The sequence below is a fragment of the Manacus candei genome, unplaced genomic scaffold (assembly GCF_025592945.1).
Source record: "Manacus candei isolate 608988 ecotype Guabito, Panama unplaced genomic scaffold, ASM2559294v1 h1tg000034l, whole genome shotgun sequence".
NCBI lineage: Eukaryota > Metazoa > Chordata > Aves > Passeriformes > Pipridae > Manacus > Manacus candei.
The window spans coordinates 13,641,765-13,664,810 of record NW_026138082.1 but is presented as its reverse complement, the minus strand read 5'-3'; the positions used below and the strand labels follow the sequence as shown (position 1 = coordinate 13,664,810).

Here is a 23,046-nt window from a genome sequence, read left to right as displayed (position 1 = left end):
ACCTCCCTGCTCCCGCTCAGCTCATAACTCCCACAGAAAATTTATTCAAGCTAATATAGCATCTCTTCATACTGTTCTCAGGATTCACTAAGTTTTAAGCAATTATTTGCACTGCACCCCACTACTCATTTCCCTTCAGTCACATAACAATCAAGGAATAAATGGCATTGCAAAAATAAGCACTAATTTAAGACACAGAAGAATAATGTACTCTCTATAGAAAACTAAGATTCTGCAATGCTGCCACTTAGTTGACTCATGGCATTATGAGCAATTACAATAGTCAGAATTCGGAGCAATTTTAACAGCTCTTGCTACTTAATTGCTCTTGCTATCAAAAATAAAAAAAAAAAAACCACCCAACCCTGAACCTGCCTTTAGCACCATCACCAGTCTGTTGCATGATTTACAGACCCTGATGCACTGAGCTCACATCCTGTTCTGGGCTTCTGTTCACTGCTATCACACAAACAACAGCACAGGTAAGATAGTTCTTCTGATCATCAGACACCAGCGCTGCAAAAGCTTTTTCTGGCCACACCTCGACACTGCTGACATGGCACCTTCCCCTCCACCAGTTTAAGCCATTGTACACCATCAGCAGGGAGCTGAACTCAGGCACAGTAATTAGTAGACACTTGCTCAGCTAACAAGGAATATGAGATCCCATGCTCATCTACATAAGCAGGATCCCATTCTCAGAAGTGCTCATACCAGTTATGGTGTTATCCCGTCAGTTATTAATATTGTAACATCTGCCAGGTCAGAAACAGAGATTTCTCTAATTTTTTGTTTTCACTTATGCTTGTTCCCCCAACCAAGGTCAGTTACTCTGGGAACAAAACTTCTTGATTAGTGTGTCAGAAGCAATAAGCTCTCTATTAATTGATGTCCTTGTAGGCTTTAACCCAACTAGTGGAGTTTAGCAGCATCTGCCACTGTTTATTAAGTCACTGAGATGAAGGATGTTTTCAAACTCAGTATGTCTGCTGCAGCCTAAATTTCTGTACAACAAAACAAGCAGCTCTACACACATCTCTTGCTGTTCCCATGCATCACCTTGCCTCTTGCTCTCTCAGTGCTGGCATGAGTGGCAGCACAGATGTCATTTTCTTGAGCATTTAGCCAGGGGTATCCACTAGCTGGAGGATACATGAACACTCTACTACCTTCCTTTTTAGATGTGTTTCAAATGAATCTTGTCTCAGCCTTGAAAGCACTGCATCAACAAAGAATTTCATATGTGAATGACATTTCAGTGACATTAGCACCTGAGGCTTTTTGCTGTTCTCCAGTGTAAGTAATGGTGCTGTTAAATCTGTATTCAAGGGTCAATTGCTGATAGACCTGGGTACTGAAAGCAGCTGCCCTGTCAGAACTGTGGGCATCTAGCACCTTTTCCATTTTTTATTACTGGAAATACATGCATAAATGCTGTTGTGCATAAATGATGCCCCTATGAAGACATGATGGCCCAATTTCCATATGTGCTGAATGCTGTAGGTAACCATCAACACAATCTGGATTTAGAAATGACATATTTTAAAAATCACATAAACCCACTCACTTTCCAGGTCATCATTTTTGTCCCGAAAATATCAGGTATCATTGGTATCATTGGTATCTGGTATCATTGAAACAACTTGTCCAAGTTCGGGTCTGATGCCTTGTTCTCATTTTACTGGGAACCTCAAATGCATCCTTTTTAAGTAAAATGAGCCTGGTTATCATATTATCATTGAGAAGTGGAGTGGGGGAATAACACAGTTTTCTCAATACAGAGTGCTCTGTATTTTTCTGTACCTGAGAGGGAGTATGTGAGAGAGAGAGAGAGAGAGAGAGAGAGAGAGAGAGAGAGAGAGAGAGAGAGAGAGAGAGAGAGAGAAACTACGTCTAGAATTTCAGTCATACCACGCTCCTGTCAGGACACAAACCCATTCAAAAATAAAAAGCAAGGAAATAATGCATTCTTTCTAACCTGTGCTTTGACCTTTACATTCATGTTGACCATCACTGCTAGGTTAAACAACTTTAGAAATAAAACAGTTTCAAAAAAAGTTTGGTGCAAGGTTAATTCATTAACTGAGAGAGAACAACCTGTGGCAGGCAAACTATCTTCTAAATGGAGACTGAAATGAAAAACGTACCTGAGAAGTGCTAATATACTTTAGGAACCTCAATGCCTCGTAGTTGAGGGAAGGAGTTGGACTTGCCCATGGTTGTAGTTCAACGTGCCATCTTACAGTCTGTAAAACAAATCAAAACAAAAAACACCTTAAAGGCAGTACAATCATAAAATGCCAGGCCTAATAAAATAAGGAGATTTAATTTCAAACAAAAAGTTTCTTAGAGGCTTGTCTACACATGAAAGACATTTCAGAATAAAGTAGGGTTTGAACTACAATTAAAGAGCACTTATGATTTATAGTGATCAGCTTTGAAAGCAGATGTAGGTAATTCAGAAAGAAAGGGCTCTTCATCCAGGATACATGTGTCAACCCAGTTATTCCAGGACATCCAAAAAAGCCGTGGCTTGCAGAAACACATGAAAAAAACCCAAGATCTGAGTAACTAAATCCCCTAGCAAAACATCTGAAAACAGTGATATCATTTTAATTTTATATCTGTTGCATATCTCTGTTTGAATGTCCACTGAAAGAAGAACTTGGATTGTAAACAATAATCACCAAAGGAAACCTCTGCAAACAATCTCTTTTCTTTTTTAAGATCTAGATTTTATTGAAAAGCAAGCTTCTTGTGGTCTTTGAGAAAAGTCCTCTTCCTTTCCCATGCTTGCCAGACGAGATACACCAGAATTATTTGTTTCCCCTCAAAAAATACAAGTGTGGCTGCCTATAGCCCTACCACTCCTCATTTTTGTAGCCCCAAGGAAGTAGCTTCAGTGAGTGCTTTCTGTACTCCCTACAAGGCCCCTCAGCTCTGAACCTCGGGGATCCTGTCAGCTTTTCCAGAAACCCTTCCCACATGGACAGAGTAGGACAGAAAAGGTCTTTCAGACACGTGCTTGCAGAGCAACAGGGCTCTGTGCTCCCATCTGCACCACCTTCTCCAAATTCTGCCTGCTTTTGTCATGCTGGGAAATTTAGACTTGTCATCTCTTGCCCTCAAGTAGAGAAAAATACAAGCATGGTGTTAAGTTGTACTAAATTAAGATTGATTCCTCATGGCTTTTCATCTTCAGGCACCATAACTCACTTCTATGGCTAGGCAGGTAGAATCAAGCTTCCCTTTAATCATCCTCAATTAACTGAGCTTCCATAATGGGGTTCCTCCCTCATAGGTTCATATTGACATTCAATAAAATACAATCAGAAACCCCATTTGGGATTCCCACAGGACTTTATTTCAAAAGAAGCCCTGGAAAACATGTAGGAAACAGCAATTAGCTGCAGAGGATGAAGACAGATCAGAGAAGTGAAGTGCTGAGCCACGAGATAGGGCTGGTCTGTGGCACTGGGAGAAGAGCCAGCACAGTGACAGCGGGGATCCTCTGATGCCAGAGAGGAACACAGGAAAAAAGGTAAAACTAGAAAAGAAAGTTTATTAAAGAGGACCACCAGACTAGATGGAGTTTGCCTTGAGCTGGTATCACAAATTGATATTTTTGCAGCCTAAGAAAATGTAGTCTACAGTGAATGTGAGCCAGGAGGTCTGTATGAGGTTTATTGTTCCTTTAGGGGTTACTCTTTGTTGGGTTTTTTACTGTAAAGAGATGATGAAATGGACATTTTAGACATTTTTTTTTCCCCAGAAGCAGATAAAACTAGCATTTCTCACCCTGAAACTTCCTGCCTATGGCAAACACGGGCTCCTATACTCTGCACAGCATGAGGCTGGAAGCGAGCTAGCAAGGAAGCTCTGCAGTAGCACATACCCCTGACCTCTGATTGCAGAAGGCAGCCTGCAAGCAGCTAACAGCAGGAGGGTAGGTGCACACCAGGGAGTGAAATGCATGTAATCTTTCAGAATGAGTCACAGTTCACACGGCTGAATAACGTTTGCAATGACAGGAATGCTGTCGTTTCAACAGGCTTGAAAGCTGAAATGAAAATGAAGACTGACAATCATTTTCAGGCAAAAAAAGCCTGAAAGGGGAAAAAAACCACACCAAAACAAAACAAAAAAAAACCCAAACCACCTACCAACCACACAGATACCTAAACATCTGTGCCCAGTTATTCTGAAATTTATTTGTGTGAGAAGTAGCTCATTAAGTAGAGGAATTGCAGGGTGGCCATTGTGACACTATTCAGCAAGAATTCCCTCTGCACAGAGGGAAGAAAAAAAAAAATCCCTATAATGAACCACGTGAATGAGGTTCTTTTTCAGCAAACTGCAATATACAAGAGCCACTGCAGCTTACTCTCAGGTTCTTAAAATCTTAAAGATGACAAACTGCCTTTCCAGTGACTCCAAACTATCAATAAATACACAAAAATGAAATAAAAACCCCAGTGACTTAATAAGGCAGTCTCAAAAAAACCCCAAAACAACCTTTTATATAGTTCTTTAAATTTAGAAGCACTGCATAAATGCCACTTTTATGACAGAGATCAGACCTGAGGCTTCTGTTTGATGGCAATTCTTTTGAATAGCTTCTCAAACTTCACACTTGGTCCCTGGCTCCTTAGGAAGTAGCAGCATATTTCCATCCACTAACGAATACATTAGAGAGGTCTGTTCCTAACACCTACTAAGCATCTCTATGGAACACTTCAATAGCTGCTGAATAGATTCACAGATGATGAACTGGGATGAAAATCTAGCACATCTCTTGGACCAAGCGCACCCTCCCAGTGGGTAACTCACTGATGTTGGTGACGTGACATAGGTATGCTCAGGACTCACAAAATATCCTCCTGAAGAAGCCATTCCATATGTACATTGATAGCCTTTGTTTATAGTTTTTCAGGTAATTTTCAGTCTGTTCCATAGTGTTACCATGTAAGCCTTCTCAAATAAACTCCACAGATAAAATGCACCTGGTCCCTGTGGACCAAGTGCTTTGTGAAAAACAGGTTTATTCCTGATAAACAAATGATCTTTATTTGAAGAGTTTTTCCCCTCTCAGCTTTGCAATTTTATTTACTCAGAGCAAACCTGACTGTGGCATCGTGATTTGGATTTTCTCACTTGTATTGTGGAAACCTCTAGAGTAACCAAGAGCTGTGGCTGCAGTACAAAACAGGCTGAGGAGCAGCTCCTTTCACAACAGGCTTTACAGTCAGAGGAACACAGAGGTATTACCTCCATATTATGCAGCTTTGGATATGAAAAGACAGACCTCCACAAGGTCACCCAGAAGCCAGAAAATGGGTTCAGCCATTCTACATCTCTGCCTATTACCATGGGTGTCCTATCTCCCTAGGGTAAGGACTCATCCAACCATGACTGTGTTTCCCAAACAGCAGCATATAAAGAGATGACAGTACCTGGAAAGTTACAATGCCACTTAAAAAAATACCATACCGAATATCTTGAAGTACACCTCTGTATACAGCTTCACTTACAGACACATTACCTGAAATTAGCATTGTAAGAAAAATCGGTCTTCAGCAAGACTTTATCTTGAGCACTGGTGAGACACTGACTTCAGCTACTCCAGAATGGTAATGGATATCCTGAAACTGTTATTCAGGATGATGTCTAAATTTTCACCACATGAGATAACAATAGAGTAAAGAAAATCTTAAGGCAATGCCATTGCTTTGTTAGAAAAAGGACACATTTGAAGGTCTGATTTTTTTACCCAGGTACTTCACACTTAAGGATAAGGACTGATGTTTCCTCCAAACTAATCTGACAGTAATCTGCAGAGACTTTTCTCTGGAGCCCACTTCTTTCCAGATTTTTCTTCCTCATAGCCATCTACGATAGTCATCTGATAATCTCTTAATAATCTGTAGTATATATATGGTATATTTTTAAAGGACTGTAATTTAAAATCTCAAATCATAATATAAAATGTAAATAAACATGTGCAAAGGCCTTACAAACCAGCAGGTCTAAAATTGTAGGTCTGCAAAATATCTGGCTTTTCTAGCCTAAACTTGAACACAAAAATCATTAAATTCTTTCCAGACCAATCCTAGTTTCAGTGCACTGATCCAAAAAGCTCAACCCCTCCCTTCCCTTCTGCTTACATTTGAAAGGGAATTAGTAAGTTTTGCATATTTCCATCTTTTTTTCAATAACTGTTTTTTCCCTCTTAGCTGTGTTTATAAACAAAAATTTGGGAATTTCATTACCCTGTGAAGCAGTCTGTTGCTTCCAAAGAAGAAACAAAACACTTGTCAATATATACACAGATGTCTTAAGCAAATCCTCTGATTAAATCATGCAACAATAATTTTTTTACATTTGAGGCAGGACCAAATGTGAATGGAAATCACTTGTGGCAATAAATTCCATCAATAACCATAAATATCTGCTAGTCATAGAAACAAATGACACATGCATCTTCACCTCCAACCATTCTGGCTACCTGGTACCCTATGTACCACCACACTCAGCCTTGTAAAAGGGCACAGCACAAGAGAGCTTGCTTGTGGGTGAAATTTTGCAGGGATTTTATCAGTTTAAAATGCAATGCGTGGGATTCAAATTGCAAAATTTCAGACACCTACATGGCAGATTTACTGGATTTAGTTCCTGAAGGCTTGCCCTTGTGAGAGGAGATAAGATTTACAGAGCTTGGACATAATATTATTTGAGGTCCCACTGCAGCACCTGTGGCCTTAAGCATATTATTTTGTAGTGGTCTAATTGTTTGGGTTTTTCCCTCAGTTCAGAAGTACCCTAAGTGAAAGCAGTGTGTTGCAGCCTACTCAAGTACTGGTTTTACATGACATGCTTCATGAGGGTCACACAACAAGTGTGAAGCCTGCTAAGACGAGTAGGAGGACTGCTGAGGGTGCAGGCAGCCAAACCTGGCACACTGCTCCTCTTGCTGACAACACAGAGCAGCTCCAGCAGCAAAGAATCCCTCGTGAACACCTATGTTTAGTTTCAGAGGCAATTAGCTGGTTGACTCCAAGGGAGAGACAGGAGTGAAGAAACGCTCCTGCAGTGAGGACAGCCATGGACAAAGCTCCCACAGTGGGCTGTGGAGCTAAGTTATCTGACAGGACAGATGAGGCAGACAGGCTCTTTAATGGAATGATTCATCTCACTACAAGTAGATGTCTATAAGTAGATGAGACAAGCGCTGGAAAAGTCCATGACGCTCCATGACCTGCAAAGAGAGCCTGAAGTCTGGGCTCAAGAACACCTACACCATAGATGCTCAACACCACAGAAGAGAAACCCCAGCCCAGACTATCACACATGCCAGACTGCAGAAAATCATGTGTTTTAGAGGGCTGAGCCTACTCTTTAGCCGTGAGCCTAAAACAACATTTAGCTGCACTTCGTTCTTCAGCAAGATGGAGTAATTCCAAATGTTTTATGTTAGGAGCAGCAATATGTGGCACAAGTTAAACCTAACTCCACCTCACAGCTGAGGTGTCAGTACTGATGAGTAAGTATGCCTTCAGCCTTGGCAAAGAGCTCCTTGAGAAAGGTCAGTTCCTACAGTTCCCTTTAGCTAAATGTGTGAGAAATATCTCTAATTAAAATTTAGAAGACAGCCAAATAGAGTGAAACAAAGAACTTTATTAAGAGCATGCTGGGTGCATCGAACTCGTGACCTGATTCAAGAACACCTGGATGGGAGGGACGATTTGCATAACCACTCCCCTGCTCCTCCTCTGCCAGGCCTCACTCCTTCCCTCCTTAAAAGGCAATCTTCGCTTTCTGGTGCAGTCCATTGGTTGTCTTCATCCACCTGTCAGGCTGTTTCCCTGCCCCCGGCCGCATGGTTCCCTGGCAGTGAGCCCAGGCTGGTCTCACCACCTTACATTCTGCCCGGCTTGCCTTTGCACTGTAACAGTAAGCAAGCAGAAACAATAAGTAGCAGTAAGCAGGCAGAACTATAAGCAGAGCAATAGGCAACCCTGAGCAGAACTGTATGTAGCAGCAAGGAGGCAGCAGCAGTAAGCAACTTCAAGGAGAATCACAACTAGTCCTCGACCACAAAATAGTTCCCCATTCCTTCAAACAAAATATTCCATTCCTACATGTCTGAATGGTTTCTTTCCTTTCTTTTCTTTTATATTACTATTATTTTCTATTTTTCTTTGCAGTTTGGCTTTCTTAAACATATGAGGTTTTCACCTAAGAAACCACAGTGCAGAACTTGCTACATGCACTTCTTCTCTGCATGTGTGGGCCTGTATTGAGACAAGAGCAGTGGATTCCCTCTGAGTCATCAGGCACTCAGTGTACCACAGGGAAATGCAGGTCACACCTACTACTGCAGCCAACCTAAACTGAGAATTTCCACTCCAACAGTGAGACTCCAACGTTGCACAAATTCCATGATGAACTGAAAAAAATAATTAATATAGGAAATCTATTTTCCCATTTTTTTTTTTACTTTTCTGAGTTTATCTAAAGCAGAGGCATCTCTGACAACTCTGCACGCAGCCTTCTCTGTACCCGATTACCACTGGATTACTCCATCCTCTGCACACACCAGGTTGGTGCAATGGAATGAGCAGGCCACAAAGGGAGTCCCTTCCATAGGCAAACTCCAGAGCTATAAAACTGTGGTGTGTTACAGAATAACAGAATGCTTTGGATAGGAAGGGACCTTTAAATATCACCTAGTATGATTCACTTCCATGGTGCACACCCTCCACTAGACCAGGTTATAGCATTGTTCCCAGTACAGATTTGTGACGGACACCACTCACTATTCGTTTCCTTAGATACCGAGCCATTGACTATAACCAATTCCTTATCCATCTGTCAGTCCATCCAGCAAACCCGTATGTCTCCTATTCAGAGGCAGGAATTCAGAGGTAGGTGGCATCCATAGCTCTTACCCTGTCCACTGATACAGTCACTCCATTGTACAACTCCACTAGATTAGTCAGGCACAACTTGCCCTTGGTGCAGCCACTTCGGCTGTCCCTAACCAACTCGTTTTTTTCAGCATGTTTTAACATATCTTCCAAGAGGATCTGCTCCATGATCTTATCTAAAGATTTGATGCTGGAACATTAGGCTGAGGAGCAAAAGCTTTGTGCCAGGATAAGCAAGCAAAACATACAGTCGGGCTTTCCCATGCAGGAAGGCTGCTTACAAAAGTAAATTCTGCCAGACCGATAATATGAGCATTTTATGCATTAATAAGCGTGTGTCTTCAATTTAAATGAGTTTCTGACATGACCTGTATATGAAGAATTCTATGTCCAGGTGTGTGTGTTTTATTTAATTGAAGAAAGAATTTCTAAGATGCACTTAACTCTCCCTGAGCTCCTCACTCTCTCCAAGCCTCCTCATCTCCTCCAAGCCTTTGCAGTGCAGCACACATTTGTCTGCCTGGGAGCAGGATGCGAGTGCTGCAAGAGTCAACTCAGGAAGCTCCGAACGCTGCCCAGAGGGCTTCACTTGAGAGCAGTTTATCAGCTGCAAGGCTGCAGTTTGCACCTTAAGTAAAACTCTTACGGTTAGCAGGAAAAAGGAAAAAAGCAAAGTTTTGCACTGAAACGAAGCAAACTATTTTCTGACTTCAATTCTCATTAGAAAAGCTCTGAGTCACTGCATGGTAATTGAAACCCAAAGTCTTTACCCTTGTAAAGGAAATCAGTCTGAACACGAATACATAACAACCCCTGAAAAGGCAGCAATCAACAAGCATTTCACCTCTGCTTTCCTTTTGTTAATAATGATGTTTACTTTCTGCTCCTTTTGCTACTGATTTCCCATCTGATGGTATGAAATCCAGCCACATGCATACAAATCATTGCTCTCACACTCTCGAGGGAACTGCTGGCCTAACCTGCAGGCAAGACACACTGACCTCCATGCAAAACACCAACAACTTCGATGCATTGGGAGGTTCAGCGCTTTACACAGAGCCCATACTCAAGCTCTTTCCAACTCTACTTTTAAGTTTCTGTCTTTTCCCCTAAATAAATGTCTCATAAGAAAAGCATGTGCAGGAAGGAAGGATGCTTGCCACCGACTTTGTGTGACAGAATTTACATCACTTTAGGAATGAAGAAATGGCTTTGGAAAAATAAAGAGCACCTTCCAAAATTCACATGATGAAGCCAGATCTGTAGAGGAATTTAGGTGACTAATGCTCCATTGAATTCAAATAATAACCCTGAGTTTCATAGTAAAATGGGTATTGGGAACTCACCAGGTTTAAATTATTTGCTGTGGACACCCCTGTAAATTCACCACCAGACCGGGGCTCATCACCCTGAGTGAACTGGGACTTACAGGAAGCATGGGTTTCAGAAGGCTTGCCAAAATATTAATTTGTAGGCACTTACAAATTCAGAAAGCTTTGCATCTAATTTATTATTTACATCGCATAACTACCACTCCTAGTTACCTCTGAGGGATAAATCCACTGCAGCCAAAGGAGCTAGGAGCTGAGGAGGTAGGAAAGGGCAGAGTTGCACGGGGGGGAACCCCTCTTCAAACCTCCAAAGGTCACCAAAGACCAACAGCTCTGCCATTGGAAATCCCAGTAACATCAGGGAGAAATATATGTTTATTAAAAGAGAGACTGATTTTACTCTGCTAAGAGACACACAGCTTTGAAAATGGACAAGTGGGATTCTTTGCTATGGTAATGAAATAAAATAAATAAAGTGGGCAGCAGCGTTCCAGAGCTATCCAGAGGCTGACAGCATGATACAGTATCTGAGGGAGATAAAACCAGGAGCCAGAACAGATTGAAATTTATGAAAGTAAATTCTCAAAACTGCTTATGCAGCTCAATCAGCTGAATTCCTTCCAGTGCCTGCATGCTTTTGCCAACACTTAAGGATAACAGCAAGAAACAGATACAGCGACTACTGGTCACTTCTTGTCAAATTCAGATTTCTGCTAAGCAGATGCAAGACCATGGTTTCAACCTGTATTCAGAACTCCTTTAGGTGAAGTGCTTTGGCTGAGAAAATATGGGATACTCCATAATCCATACAATAAAGGGGGGGGAAAGCTATTTTCTTCTAGGTTGACTTCACTTCAATATTCAAACCACAGCATAGAGTAAACAGAATTCATCAGTAAATACTCAGCTAGCCAGATAAGCTGAGTTTATTCTGTGCAAATTCCAGCACTCTAAGTATGATTTACAGATAGGGATGCCTCTGGCAGCCTATCCACTGACTTCAGAGCCTCTGCCTGAGGCTAAGAACTCCGGGGGGGGGGGGGAGGGGGGGGGGAAAGAAGGTGCTTTGGAGTAAAACCAGTGCTTTCACACAAATAAGAGCATTTCACACTTGTGCAGATTTCTCTCTCATGCAAGTGGAGTGCAAATGTCTAAACAGAAATGGTCGACCACACCTTCTACACTAAAGGGAGACCTGAAGCATCAGAAAACCCCTTCCCCTTCATCTTCCCCTCCCGGGTAAGTACCAGGACAACCTTCGGTGCCCAGGAAGCAGTAGAGGGCAGTATTCGTCACTACACATCTATAATTTCATAAAGGAAGGAAACACTAATTCTTATTCATGGCTAAACCAAAGGGCTGAGTAACTTCTAAAGGTATTTAAATTTCATAGTGTAAAACCTAAGGTAAGAGAGAAAATATTTACAACAGGTACCTAAGTATTGTTTCGTCAACCCACCATCAGTTTCACTTGATTGTCCTGGGTTTTACTGGATAGTCAGGGAAGACTCAAAAAGCCAGACTTCACTTTTTTCTTCTTCAACTCCTTATTTCATAAAAGCATTAGTTAATAAAACAAGATAATGGAGCTTCACAGAATCAAATGTATACTAGCTTTAAATGTCTACAAACATACTCCTTTTCTTGTTTTTAATATGATTATGGATTACTGCCCTTAGTCTAGAGTTATGTAAAATTCTTCCAAACAAAATAAAACTATGTGTTGGGCAATTAGTTCCCTGTGTCTAGAAAGGCAACAACAGCTGGCTCACAAGTTGTTAGGATTTTAAGTACAAGATGACACATTTATTTTCCAATTTATAAAGAACAAAATCAAGATCATTTCAAAGTGCACAAATTTGAGATATTTTTGGGTCTATACTTATATTGAACAAAGTATAATAAACCCATGGAGGATGGGCTTGGGCAAATATGCACCATCGTCTTTAGTTAAGGATATTTTCCAATGTTTTATCCCTAATTCTGAGCATTATACAGATACAGCACCAAACAGCTACATGGTTTGACCCTGAACTCATGATACATCCGGGATTCTCACAGATTTCATAATGAATAATAATTGCAAGATCAAACCATTAATCAAGACATCTAACTAAGAAGAAACACATCAGCTCAGCAGCAGCCAATTGACACATAATTGCTTCTTGTTTAATTTTCTCAAAAGAGTGAGGGAAAAGGAATAAGACGTGATAGCTTCGCTCTATTCAGGATGAAACAGAGTTCACTTCTTTGAAAGTTTCAGTGCTGCAGAACAACCATGAGGAAAGCCCAAAAAGAGACATGGCATCAGTACTAACAAATTTTATTGTTCCTTTGGGGTTTTTTTCAGACAGCTCCTACCCTGTGGCACCTATCTATGGATAAATCTCACTCCTTCACTACTGCTGTCCACTCTGCAGGGAGCAGGAAGGGTTTGAAAATTATTCCTATCATTTTTAGGCTTCTAAGCGGCAGATAATATTTAACGTTATATGCTGTATCAACAGACATTACCCTCTCTTCCTCCTAGAGTTTCAAACACTATCTCTTTGTAAAATATGAAAGAGGATGCTAAATAAAAGGGCACTGACTTTGAAGCTCCCAGTTGATTATTTGACTTAGCTAGCTGCATGGAGAGGAATGAGGAAGAGGGCTGGGGACAGATGAGGCAAAGCAGAGGGAGGATAAAGCAGCAACAGCAGCTCTGCAATGTTAACGTTTGCCACTTCTAACATCAAATGCACATATTTCCCAGACAGGTCCAGCTCCTGGCACATCACTGATATTTGCTTCTTTGCTCTAATTTTGTCTAGGCTAATTTTCCCCAGCAGACCACCCTGTCACACATGCATGAAACTAAAAAACAGTGACTCTACTTCATCAAAAGTAATAGCAAGAACACACAGCATGTCCACCATGTTAGCAATATCCCTAAGAGAGACTAGTTGCCTAACTGGCTCTTTGCAGACCTTTCCTTCCTAAGCTCTCAAGGCCCATGAACTTGGTCTTCCACACTACAAGAAGGGCAGAGGTTTCAATTCCTTCAATCTGCAGAAGTCACAAGGTCAGTCCTGGAAACAACCCAGAATTTTGTCGCTTCCAGAAGAGCCTACAGCAATGCACCTGAAGCTGCACCTGAAATCTATCAGAAAGTGAAATCCAAAGTAAACTTCAGCAGATCACTTGTTAAATGAGCTGCTGGTTAGCTCTTTCTGCAGCAAGCACGTAAACCTAGAGGTTTTCCATGTAAAATCTGAAGCAGTTGGCTTGACCTGACTATCCTAAGAGACTTCAGAAGCCAACAGCTCACTGCAAAGTCCTCCTGGTTCTACATTCCCAGAAACAAGAAAAGTTCTCATTGCATGACAGGAAGAGGTGGCAGCAGGAACTATGTTCATCACAAGTACCCCAGATTTGGGATCTGCAAAGCCAGAACATTCTGTGGTACTGACTTTTGAAGAACTCTGCAAAGACACTTTGTTCCCATCTGCAAAGCATATGAAGACAACTTTGGCGAGAAGCAAGACTTCTGTGTATGTCCTAACAGCTGCTGGAACTACTACATTTATCATTACAAAAAGACATAAGGAAAGGTTTATTTATTTTATTTATACACATGTCGGGGTGGACAAAAATTACAGGACTATTTTTAAATGTTGCAAAAAATTAGTAAGAAAGCAAAATAATCACCAAGGGGATCCCCCAGAACCAGACCCAGAACTTATGCTCTTCAAGGGGTCTGCAACATCCAGAGGACACCTCATCCACCCATTCTCTGACAGCGCAGCCTACAAACACTTCACAGACAGAGCCCTTCTTGATGGTGCTTGAGCCTGATGGCACATTCAAACACAAGCCTACTGAAGAGAAGATCAGACAGGGGAAAAAATCGCGTCATTGAAAATCCAAACTCTTCCACTGAGCTCAGCATAAACAGTTGGGAACAGTTCCATCATCTCCTGCTTAAATTGACCCAGTTGTTGCCATAAGAGCGAGTTCAAAATCATGGCTTTCATCTGTGTTACCCTAGGTATTGGTCCATTTACACGCATGATTTCTATTACCTTTAGAGATTTGCTAACTCAAAGTAGGGCAGCATGTCATCCTGTCACTTTTGTAGGCAAAAACACTAACATAAACAACATCAGGGTGAGTGATGTATGTTACAGATTCCAGGATATACGCTATATACCGCAACTGAAAGAAAAATTAAAATCAAACCTTTTTTTCCCCCCTTTATTTGTTCCACTGAACTGCCTGTCATTTGATCTTAAGACTTACAAACACAGAAGGGCTCTGGACAATGTTTCATCATACACGAAAGTATCTTGGTGCATATCTGCTAGCTACAAAAAAACTGGAGTTGAATAAATGACTCACACCCACTGCACACAGCTCTGGAGCACACATTGGATGGCACACAGCTATCCAAGACAAACATAGCTCAAAGCTAATATTAGAACAAGTGATAAGAGGGGGCTGCTGCCATCAACGATTAGTGGTGGTTCACACAGACTTTCTCACCTATGTGTCAAGTCTTTTATCTAAGCTGTGCCATGAGTGACAGCCATCACTGCCAGGCTGCAGGAGGAGGACAGCATGATCTACCACAACCAAAACAAACTGCTAGTGTGAAGGCTGGAGGTCCCTCACTAATGCTACCTAAATCTCCAAATTCTACATCTGTTTTGTAAGAAGTGATGATGCGCTCCTCACACTGTCTGTATGAGTCTGTGGGGCAGCTGTGAGAAGGTTTTGTTCTTCACCACAGGATTTCAGCACTGTACCCCTTGTCAGCGGCCACTGGAGTTTGCTCTGGGTTCACACCAGAGATCCACCAGCTGCACCTCAGTCTGAACCATGGCCACAGTTCAGTAAAAGTGGCACGAGAGGTGTCTGGCATGCCAGCACCTACCATGTAGTCTCAAAGCAGACACACATCTCTGTTAACTGCCTGGCTGGCTGGGTAAATGTTGATGTGAATTGACTAAACAAAGTGGGATAAAACCCTTATTGGTGATGAAGTTAAATATTTGTCTCATAAGAAAGCAGCTAAAGGTTGGAAATGTAAAGTAAAAACCCTAAGGCTATCTGGGAGAATTTTTACCTGTCCGAAATCTCTCTTTCTGGATTCTTCTCTCTCCAAAGAAGGAAATTTGAGAAAAGAATAAAGAAAGCTTGGCCATCTTGAGAACTGCTTGAGCAAGGAAAGCTGTGTGTCCTCAAAACCATTCTCACTTCTTATTTCGAAACACGAAACGTGGCAAAAGATAATTTTTGGCACTAACTGTGCTCATTGTCTTCAAGGCTGTCAAAATTTCCAGCTTTCAGAGACTCTTCCTCTTTCCCTATGACAAGACTGTGACTTGCTGTACAATCGATTTTCGCATCCTTCCTCCATCCAGCACATACACAGCACGCGGCGTCCTGCTCGTTCGCTGCTAATAAGGTCTGATAACCAGCAGCACACCAGACAACACAACCCAATTCCCTAAACACAGTGAACTCTGGAGGGGTGGAGAAAGAGGTGAGAGCAGAGGATGTGTTTATTGAATTGCTGCCCTTCAGTGGGACACAGAGGCCATGACCACAGCTGCTCAGCCACTCTCTGAGCATCACCACACAGGCAGGTAGGAGGGCAGTGTGGGTTGCCTGGCCCCCACAGCAGTCCCATGAAACAGTTTGAGCTGAAGATAGCAAACAGGAATGGATCAGTGTGGTTTTTTTCTGCACCTGCTACTGCAGTCATAAAGGATTTTCATTTTGTACAAGGCCTGTGGACTGTCTCTCTGGGTTCAAGGAAATGATGGCACAACTGTAATTGCCATCACAGAGCAAGGCACCTGTAGAATAAATTATCACCTTGATCCTTGGGTCCCTTAAAAAAGAAAGCTTATATATCCTAATTCATTTTTTCTGTGCCACAGCTACCTAGAAAAAATTATTCTCATCTTTATATGCCAAAAGAAAGTCTTGAGAAGGTACTTGAAAGAAATCTATGCTATTGGATATAATAAAGTCTCATAATGCTATAATGACTTTCTGAAAGATAATATTCCCTAGCTGCTTCTCAAAAATTTATGAAGGAAGAACATATTTCAGGTAATAAAAAGTGTGTAAGATACAAGGTTATTTTGAGTGATCATTTACCTCACAAGCTTGCAAGTGACATCATTGTCAGAAAAAACCTTACCATCTCCTTTTTATGGTCTACTATAAACACATTTCAACTGCAGTGAGAATACAGTGAAAGCCCAGTATTGCTCCTGCTTGGCTACTTGGAGGATTCCTGTACTTGGGTACTTTCTGGTACCTCAGCTTCCCCTGTTTACAGGCAGAGCTGGCTGATGCTCCCCAGATTTGGTTATCTGCTGTTGAAAACTGCTTTCAGTAAAAGTTTATTCTTTTCTTCCAAATACAATAACCTCTCTCAGTCTATGCTATTGGCCTGAATATTTGAACAAAATCATACCACGGCTCTCACAGCTAGCTGTTCCTCAGGTACTAACAGAAACCATAAGCTCCTATCTTGTGCTAATCTTACAAGGTAAGCATCTCTGTGTTGGTTTATATTTGCTAAGAGACCTCCAAGTGCTGGAGGGAGAAAAGCTGTCAACTAGTGTCCCTTTCTCTGGGGTCCACTAAATCATCACACAGAACAATTATGGTGGTGTCTGGTCTCTCTAGTGAGGTATTAAGCCAGGGTAAGGATCGCTTATTATAGTCTTTAAAGACCCTACTACCTCTTTTTATTTCACTTATCTCAGATCATTGTTCAGGCTAAATTCCAGTTTGGCTAATCACATTGTATCTGCCAGATTGCTTCTCTAATTGCAAAGCAGGTAAATGTAGCCAGAGGGACCTCAGGAGGTTGCCCTGAAGCATAATGAAAAAGATACCTAGACCTTCCCTGTGTGCACACTCGAAGTTCACATTTTTCTAGGGAGTCTTTCCATTACTTACCAACTGCAGAGTTAAAAGATTTACCCAATATCTTGCCTGAAAATCAAGCCAGTTACTTCTTGTCCTACTTGTAGTGGACCTAGGGAACAAACGGTCATTGTGTCCTTCAACAAAAAATTATTTTTTTTAGTTTGAAGAGTTTTGGCACATTCCCTCAAAACCTACTTTTCCCTATTCAAAACAAATACCAGTTCTGCAAGCTTTCTCTGCAGGCTTGCCTTCCTGCAGCTCTTAACACCTTTTTCCTCTCAATGAGACTCTTTCCAGTTTGTCTACCTGCTATTAAAGGAGGTGCCCAGAAGTAGCACACTCAAAAGAATAATCGATATCCAGCTCTTCAGCACAGCACTCCTCTGCCACTCACATCCATTGAAGCCAGGACTCTATTCACTCCTCGACACAGCATTTAGAGAACGGTACTGCACGCTGTAAAGCTCGTCATATCTCGTACACAGGTGAAGAGACTGGAAAAATCTCTGGATTTAAAATCACTAGGAGATCCAAAAGGCTGCCTTAACCCATGCAGCTCCCTTGGTTTGGCTCAGCCAGGGCAAATCCACTCCTTCAAACGCAGCCTGAGGTGACTCACTGCACAGTTCCCAAAGCCCTGTCATGTTCAATTCTAGTGTAATGCTAAAACACTGCTCCAAGCACACATAATGAATAAACTTATAAAAGTTAAGTCCCAATCCAAAACAGACCAGCTATTACACTATGGGATATGGAAAGACAGACTAGATTTAACTTCAGAATAACTGTTTTCTCCAAGAATTTTGGCTCCTGCTCATCCAGAGTCAGAGTAACTTCCTGTTCAAATATTACCCAAAATTTACCAGACTTCTAAAGATGTGAAGCCAGCTTGAAAAAACCATACATGCAAATAGGCAATAAAAACATCTGTTATATTTTTTAACCAAATTTCTAAAAGAATTAAAAAGGTCTCTTGGTATAAGCCCTATATACCACTGACATAAATGTAAATGGCATTGTCATCCTAAAATTAAAAATCAAATGTAAATTTAACTAAAATCTTAGCAATAATGTAATGTTACATTGCATGAGGTTATTTTGAACCTGCCATTTTAACTGCCAAACAGTTATTCCACATAATTTTGAAGATATCACTCCAAAATAATTTGCAAGATTTCAATTAAATTAAAGGTGAGACCGTTATCATTCATCACCACAGAGAAGCACTGACCTCTCAGAAATAGTTCCTATTTAAAGAAAAACAAAACCTTCAACCCAACGAGCAACAGAAAAAGACAATTAGTCTACATTTATAATGAACCAAAAGACAAAGGTATACAAGTAATGCCTAGAAAAACATAATCTCACAAGTTTTTTTCTGTTTTAGGCAATGATCCATCATGTTTCAAAATATGTTATAATCCCAGACAAAATACAAATGGGCCCAGCAGCAAAATCTAATTCTTAGCTTTTAACCGGTGAAGACAAACACTTTCATATTCCTAGACAGGAGATGAAAGAGCATCTAAAATAACATCAGGTTAACTTTGGCAGCATACCACACTACCCATCTCCAGGAAAATAAATCTGCCCAAGAGGCAAAGAATTCTAGCTTTTCTTAACTAGACTCTCAAAGAGGGCTCCTCCCAGTTTCAGTGCACAATAGCCAACATAACCTTGTTATTGCAAGAATTTGGTGTTATTTCGAAGTCCAAATGCAACAAGTTTTTTTCTTTTGCCATGGCACCCCGGAATAACTTTTTAAAACTCAACTCACACATCCGCAGTGCAGCGTGGGTGCAGACCTTGCTAATACCTATTGCAAGAGCAGGTGCATCTGGCAGAATCTGTGTGTTTCCATGTAGCTAGAGGTTTTATCTGCTGCATATATTATGCCAGGCCAGTGCTGAACACAATCAGAGCTTAGAATCACAGGGCATTTTTTTAGCAACAATGCAGTTTCAAGTGCTTCCACCAAAATATAAATGCAACGACAAACTTCCACTTGGTTTACATCTGCAGCCCAGCATAACTCTTCCCATTCTTCAGATGACCACCATAAGTTGTCAATGGCAAATTTTGCTTATTTTGTCAGCAAGAGCAGCAGCATCTGCTATTTGGTAGGCTCAATCAGGAGCAAAACAGCTGGGAGCAACACAGCTCCCTGAAGCACCAGAACAGGCAGCTCCAGCAACTCCTAGAGCTGTCACATAGCTAAATTGCTTTATTCCCTGCTGCTTTCAGTTAACATTTTTTATGTATGCATCTTAAGGCACAGACACTTGGAACCTTGGTGATCAAACCCTCCCACCCACTGCACAGTCTTGGACTCTGTTGATGGAGCCTTACCATCAGCTGTGCAGGCAGCTTCCTGCAGACTCAGGGGCCGTTTACGGCCAAGTCTCCATCTCTCCCATCCTGTCTGGGTCTTTTTTCCCCCCCCTTTTGGTGGTGTTGGTTGCTTGACTGCAATTGTGCTTGGGAAACAAATAATACAACTCTGATTCAGGAAACTTTAAAGTAATTCGAAGTAGGCATCAAATAATTTCCTTATGTGTTTTTGCAGTTTATTTTCTTATACAGCCACAAAGTAGGATATTCAGCTTCATCTATGGAAACACTCTGTTCATCAGTCTTCTGCATTAGTTCAGTGATGTAAGTGTGAGCAGAGTTATAACCAAGTGGCAGTGGGAAAAAGGAGCAAAGTCTGGCGTCGCCGACTTTTTGTTGCTGCCATCCTGCTGGCTCACACATCGCAGCACGGTCCAACACATCCCCAGAAACAGCAGCAGGAAAAAAAAAACCTGTTCCTGAAAGCCTCTGGTTTACAGACAGACAGAAGACACTGAAAACATATAAAAGCCACAGCAAAAAGCAATCCCAAGCCGATACAGCACAGATCTGTGCAAGGAGCCTGTCACTCTCCTCCAGGCAGCATTTACACCCAGCAGTGCACCATTCCGGCAGCAGCCACACACTGATGCCTTTCTCCAGAGCTGCTGGTAGAAGCCACGGACCATCAATTTAACCAGCCTTTTTTGGTAAGAGCCCCCATTTTGTCTTACAATGGTCTGAAGTGAAATATAATGTTTCCTGATTTAAAAAAAAAAATAATAAAAATCACCCATTAATTTTTTTTTAAGCTATCGTGCTTTTTAACAAGAAAAAATGGTTGCACTTAGACCACTTCCACTTTATTTTCCCACAGCTTTTCCCTCTAAACTTTTATTTAACAACTCTATTTCAAAACCAGGAATCTCTGGAAGTTCAGTCCTATTATCCCCAGAGCCCTATCTTCACTTCGAGTAGACTTTTCTTAGCCTGTAGCAACAGGCTCAAGTCAAATAGATGAACACAGAAGACACTTGATGATCTCAAACTTAACCTGGCAACTCCACCCTGTATTATATTTACTAATATTTTTCACTTGAGTTAATTAGTGGGATTCAAATGAGACCTCAGCAGCAACATTCCCAACACCACAAACCACAGTAGTGATGTTTCACATGCTGCACCTGGAAACACACCAAAACATACTACTGTGGACTTTCCAGAGCCTCAAGCTCTCCCAGCACTGCAAGGTGCTGCCAGTTCTCAGGTACAATGAGCTGCCTCTCCTGAAGCTACTTTCCACTAGGATATCCTCACAAATCATTAAATAAATTAGGGTGTGCTTTATTTTTGCCTCTTGTTTTCTGATGCCATTCTTATTACATGTTTTCAATAACCTATCTAAATCCACAGGATTTTTTTCCCCCATGAATCCTGAAATTCTTACATAATTAGAATCACTTAAAAGCTGGGCTTTAGAATACCAAGTAACACAGCATTGACAACAAAAATCACAAAACCTGACACTGCAAGATCTAGGTGGCTCAATGTGACATCGACACCACAGCACATCAGGTGCTACACCACCACACAGTCATTATTCTGAAGAAATATGTGACAATGTCATCACTGAAGGAAACAAAGGATTATCTCATTTCTCCTAAACCTTTCAGGAAACCAGAGGCAGGAAATAGCGTTTTAATTTTTCCATCACAGTTTCCCACAGAAGATGAGGCAAATCTAGAAGTGAAACTATATACAAGTTCATTGTCCATCTGCTCTTTAAATAAAAAATTAATTACTGAGGGTGGTAAAGGCAAAGAAAAGAAAGCAGATTTTCAAATGAGAGCCCATGGTGACAGGACATCTGATCAGACAGTTGTTTGGATGTTAGCAAGTGGTCTTTTCACTAAGGGACTCTGATCAAACTCAGATAAAGTTTCTGGGACAAGTTTAAGGACAAGTTTTAGCCATTCCACAGACTACTGGTTTTATTCTTGTTGAGGCAAAGATCAGAAACAGTTAATTACTTTGATCAGGAGGATAGTCTCATCTCTAGGAAAATCCCATTTGCTCGTCCTCCTGATCATTCCAGCTTCTTCAAGCACACCTCTGCACAGACCATCAATACTGTACCCTGACAGCAGGGCCCCAAAATAGAACTCTTTTCCCACCTTCAAAAGCTGGCTCTTCTCCCCTTGAAAGTCTGCAAAGAAAACTTCACAAATATCTGAATCTCTAAGTGGTTCCTGAGAGAGTGGCAACTACAAAAACCAAAGATGACATGGAGGTCATCGAAGAAGACAAGATCCCACTCCTGGTCACGCAGGCAGGTAACTGAGAGGTGAAGACAGTACAGGCACTCCTCACTTTTGCTAACTCCAGATGCTAATGATGGTCCTCACTTCCCCAAAAGGCTTAACAACCATTAGTAGGAACCTAATTACAAGTTCAATTTCCAGCTCATTAACTAGCTCATTAATTCTAAGACCAGATCTTAGAACCCTTTCTTGACCGCCTTCTGTGAAAGCAATGACACTTGGATGCCAAGAACGCCAAGGGCCACGGACTCTTCCCAACCTTGCTCCTAGTTGGGGATGTCAAGCCTGATGAGCGCGCCGGCTAACTCGGGGCCAGTGTTACCTCCTCAAACCGAGATCTGACCCCGTCCAGCCCCGCTCCAGCACACTCCCCCTTCTCTGCAGCTGAGGAGCATTGCTCAAAAAAGTCGTTCGACCACTTCCCAAGAAGTCGCCATCACGTCATCCCGCACCACCTCACCTCACCTCACCAACGCCCTCCCGCCGCCACCTCCTCTCAGGTACCAGCCACACCTCCGCCCCGGCTGCCCGCTCACCCTCAGCTCCTCACGGGGAGAAGGGGGCGCCGGTCGCGACACGGCGGTGGCTCCTCCCGAGCCCGCCCTACCTTCCTGCGGCGGCCGCCCGGGGGCTGCAGGGCGCAGCAGGCGGGCGCGGCGCTCCCCCGCCGCCCGCTCCGCACGTAGGTGACCCGCCGCCTGCCCCCCGGCGCCGCTGCCGCGCCCGGGCGCTGCTCCGCGCCGCGGGGCGGGGGGGGCGCCCGCCCCGCCGCCACCGCCCGATCCCGGGGCTTCTCCTCCGGACACCAGGATCGCCTCATGCCCAGCTGGAGGCAGAGGAAGAGCGCCGCGGAGAGCAGGCACAGGCGGAAAGCCGGGCCCCGCCAGAGCGGCCGCTCCTTGGGCATGGCGGCGGGGGCTGCCCTGCCCGGCGCGGCCGCCCCCCCGCCCCGCCGCAGGGCTCATGCCGCCGGCGGGCCGGGCCCCGCGGCCGCCGCCGCCGCCGAAACTTGGGAGACCCCGCCCCGAGCGGGGCCGGCCGGGGAGGGGCCGGGGTGCCCCTGTCCCGGCCCAGCGGGGGCTGCGGGGCACAGGGGTGTTCGGCATCGGACAGCCCGCGGGATGCTCCGCGCCCCGGCGGGGGCAGCGCCCGGGTACCGAACGCGGGGCCGTGCCGCTGTGGAGCCACAGGTGCGGGTCGCTG

At 42.8% G+C, this 23,046-nt stretch overlaps 1 protein-coding gene across 2 annotated transcripts in view; it reads right to left on the bottom strand.

The window, feature by feature from the left end:
* The window catches only part of METTL24 (methyltransferase like 24), a 46,577-nt gene extending 23,827 nt beyond the window's left edge, over positions 1 to 22,750 (bottom strand). Inside the window, exons 1-2 of one of the 2 annotated variants that reach the window (XM_051792444.1) lie at positions 22,451 to 22,750; positions 2,148 to 2,246 (exon numbers count right to left, since the gene is read on the bottom strand). In XM_051792444.1, the coding sequence (XP_051648404.1) occupies positions 2,148 to 2,246; positions 22,451 to 22,750 (399 nt within the window). Of the gene's footprint in view, positions 1 to 2,147; positions 2,247 to 11,717; positions 11,916 to 22,450 lie in introns of those variants that run through there. The other variant, XM_051792445.1, reaches the window with a different exon arrangement.
* Between the last annotated feature and the right edge of the window lie 296 nt (positions 22,751 to 23,046).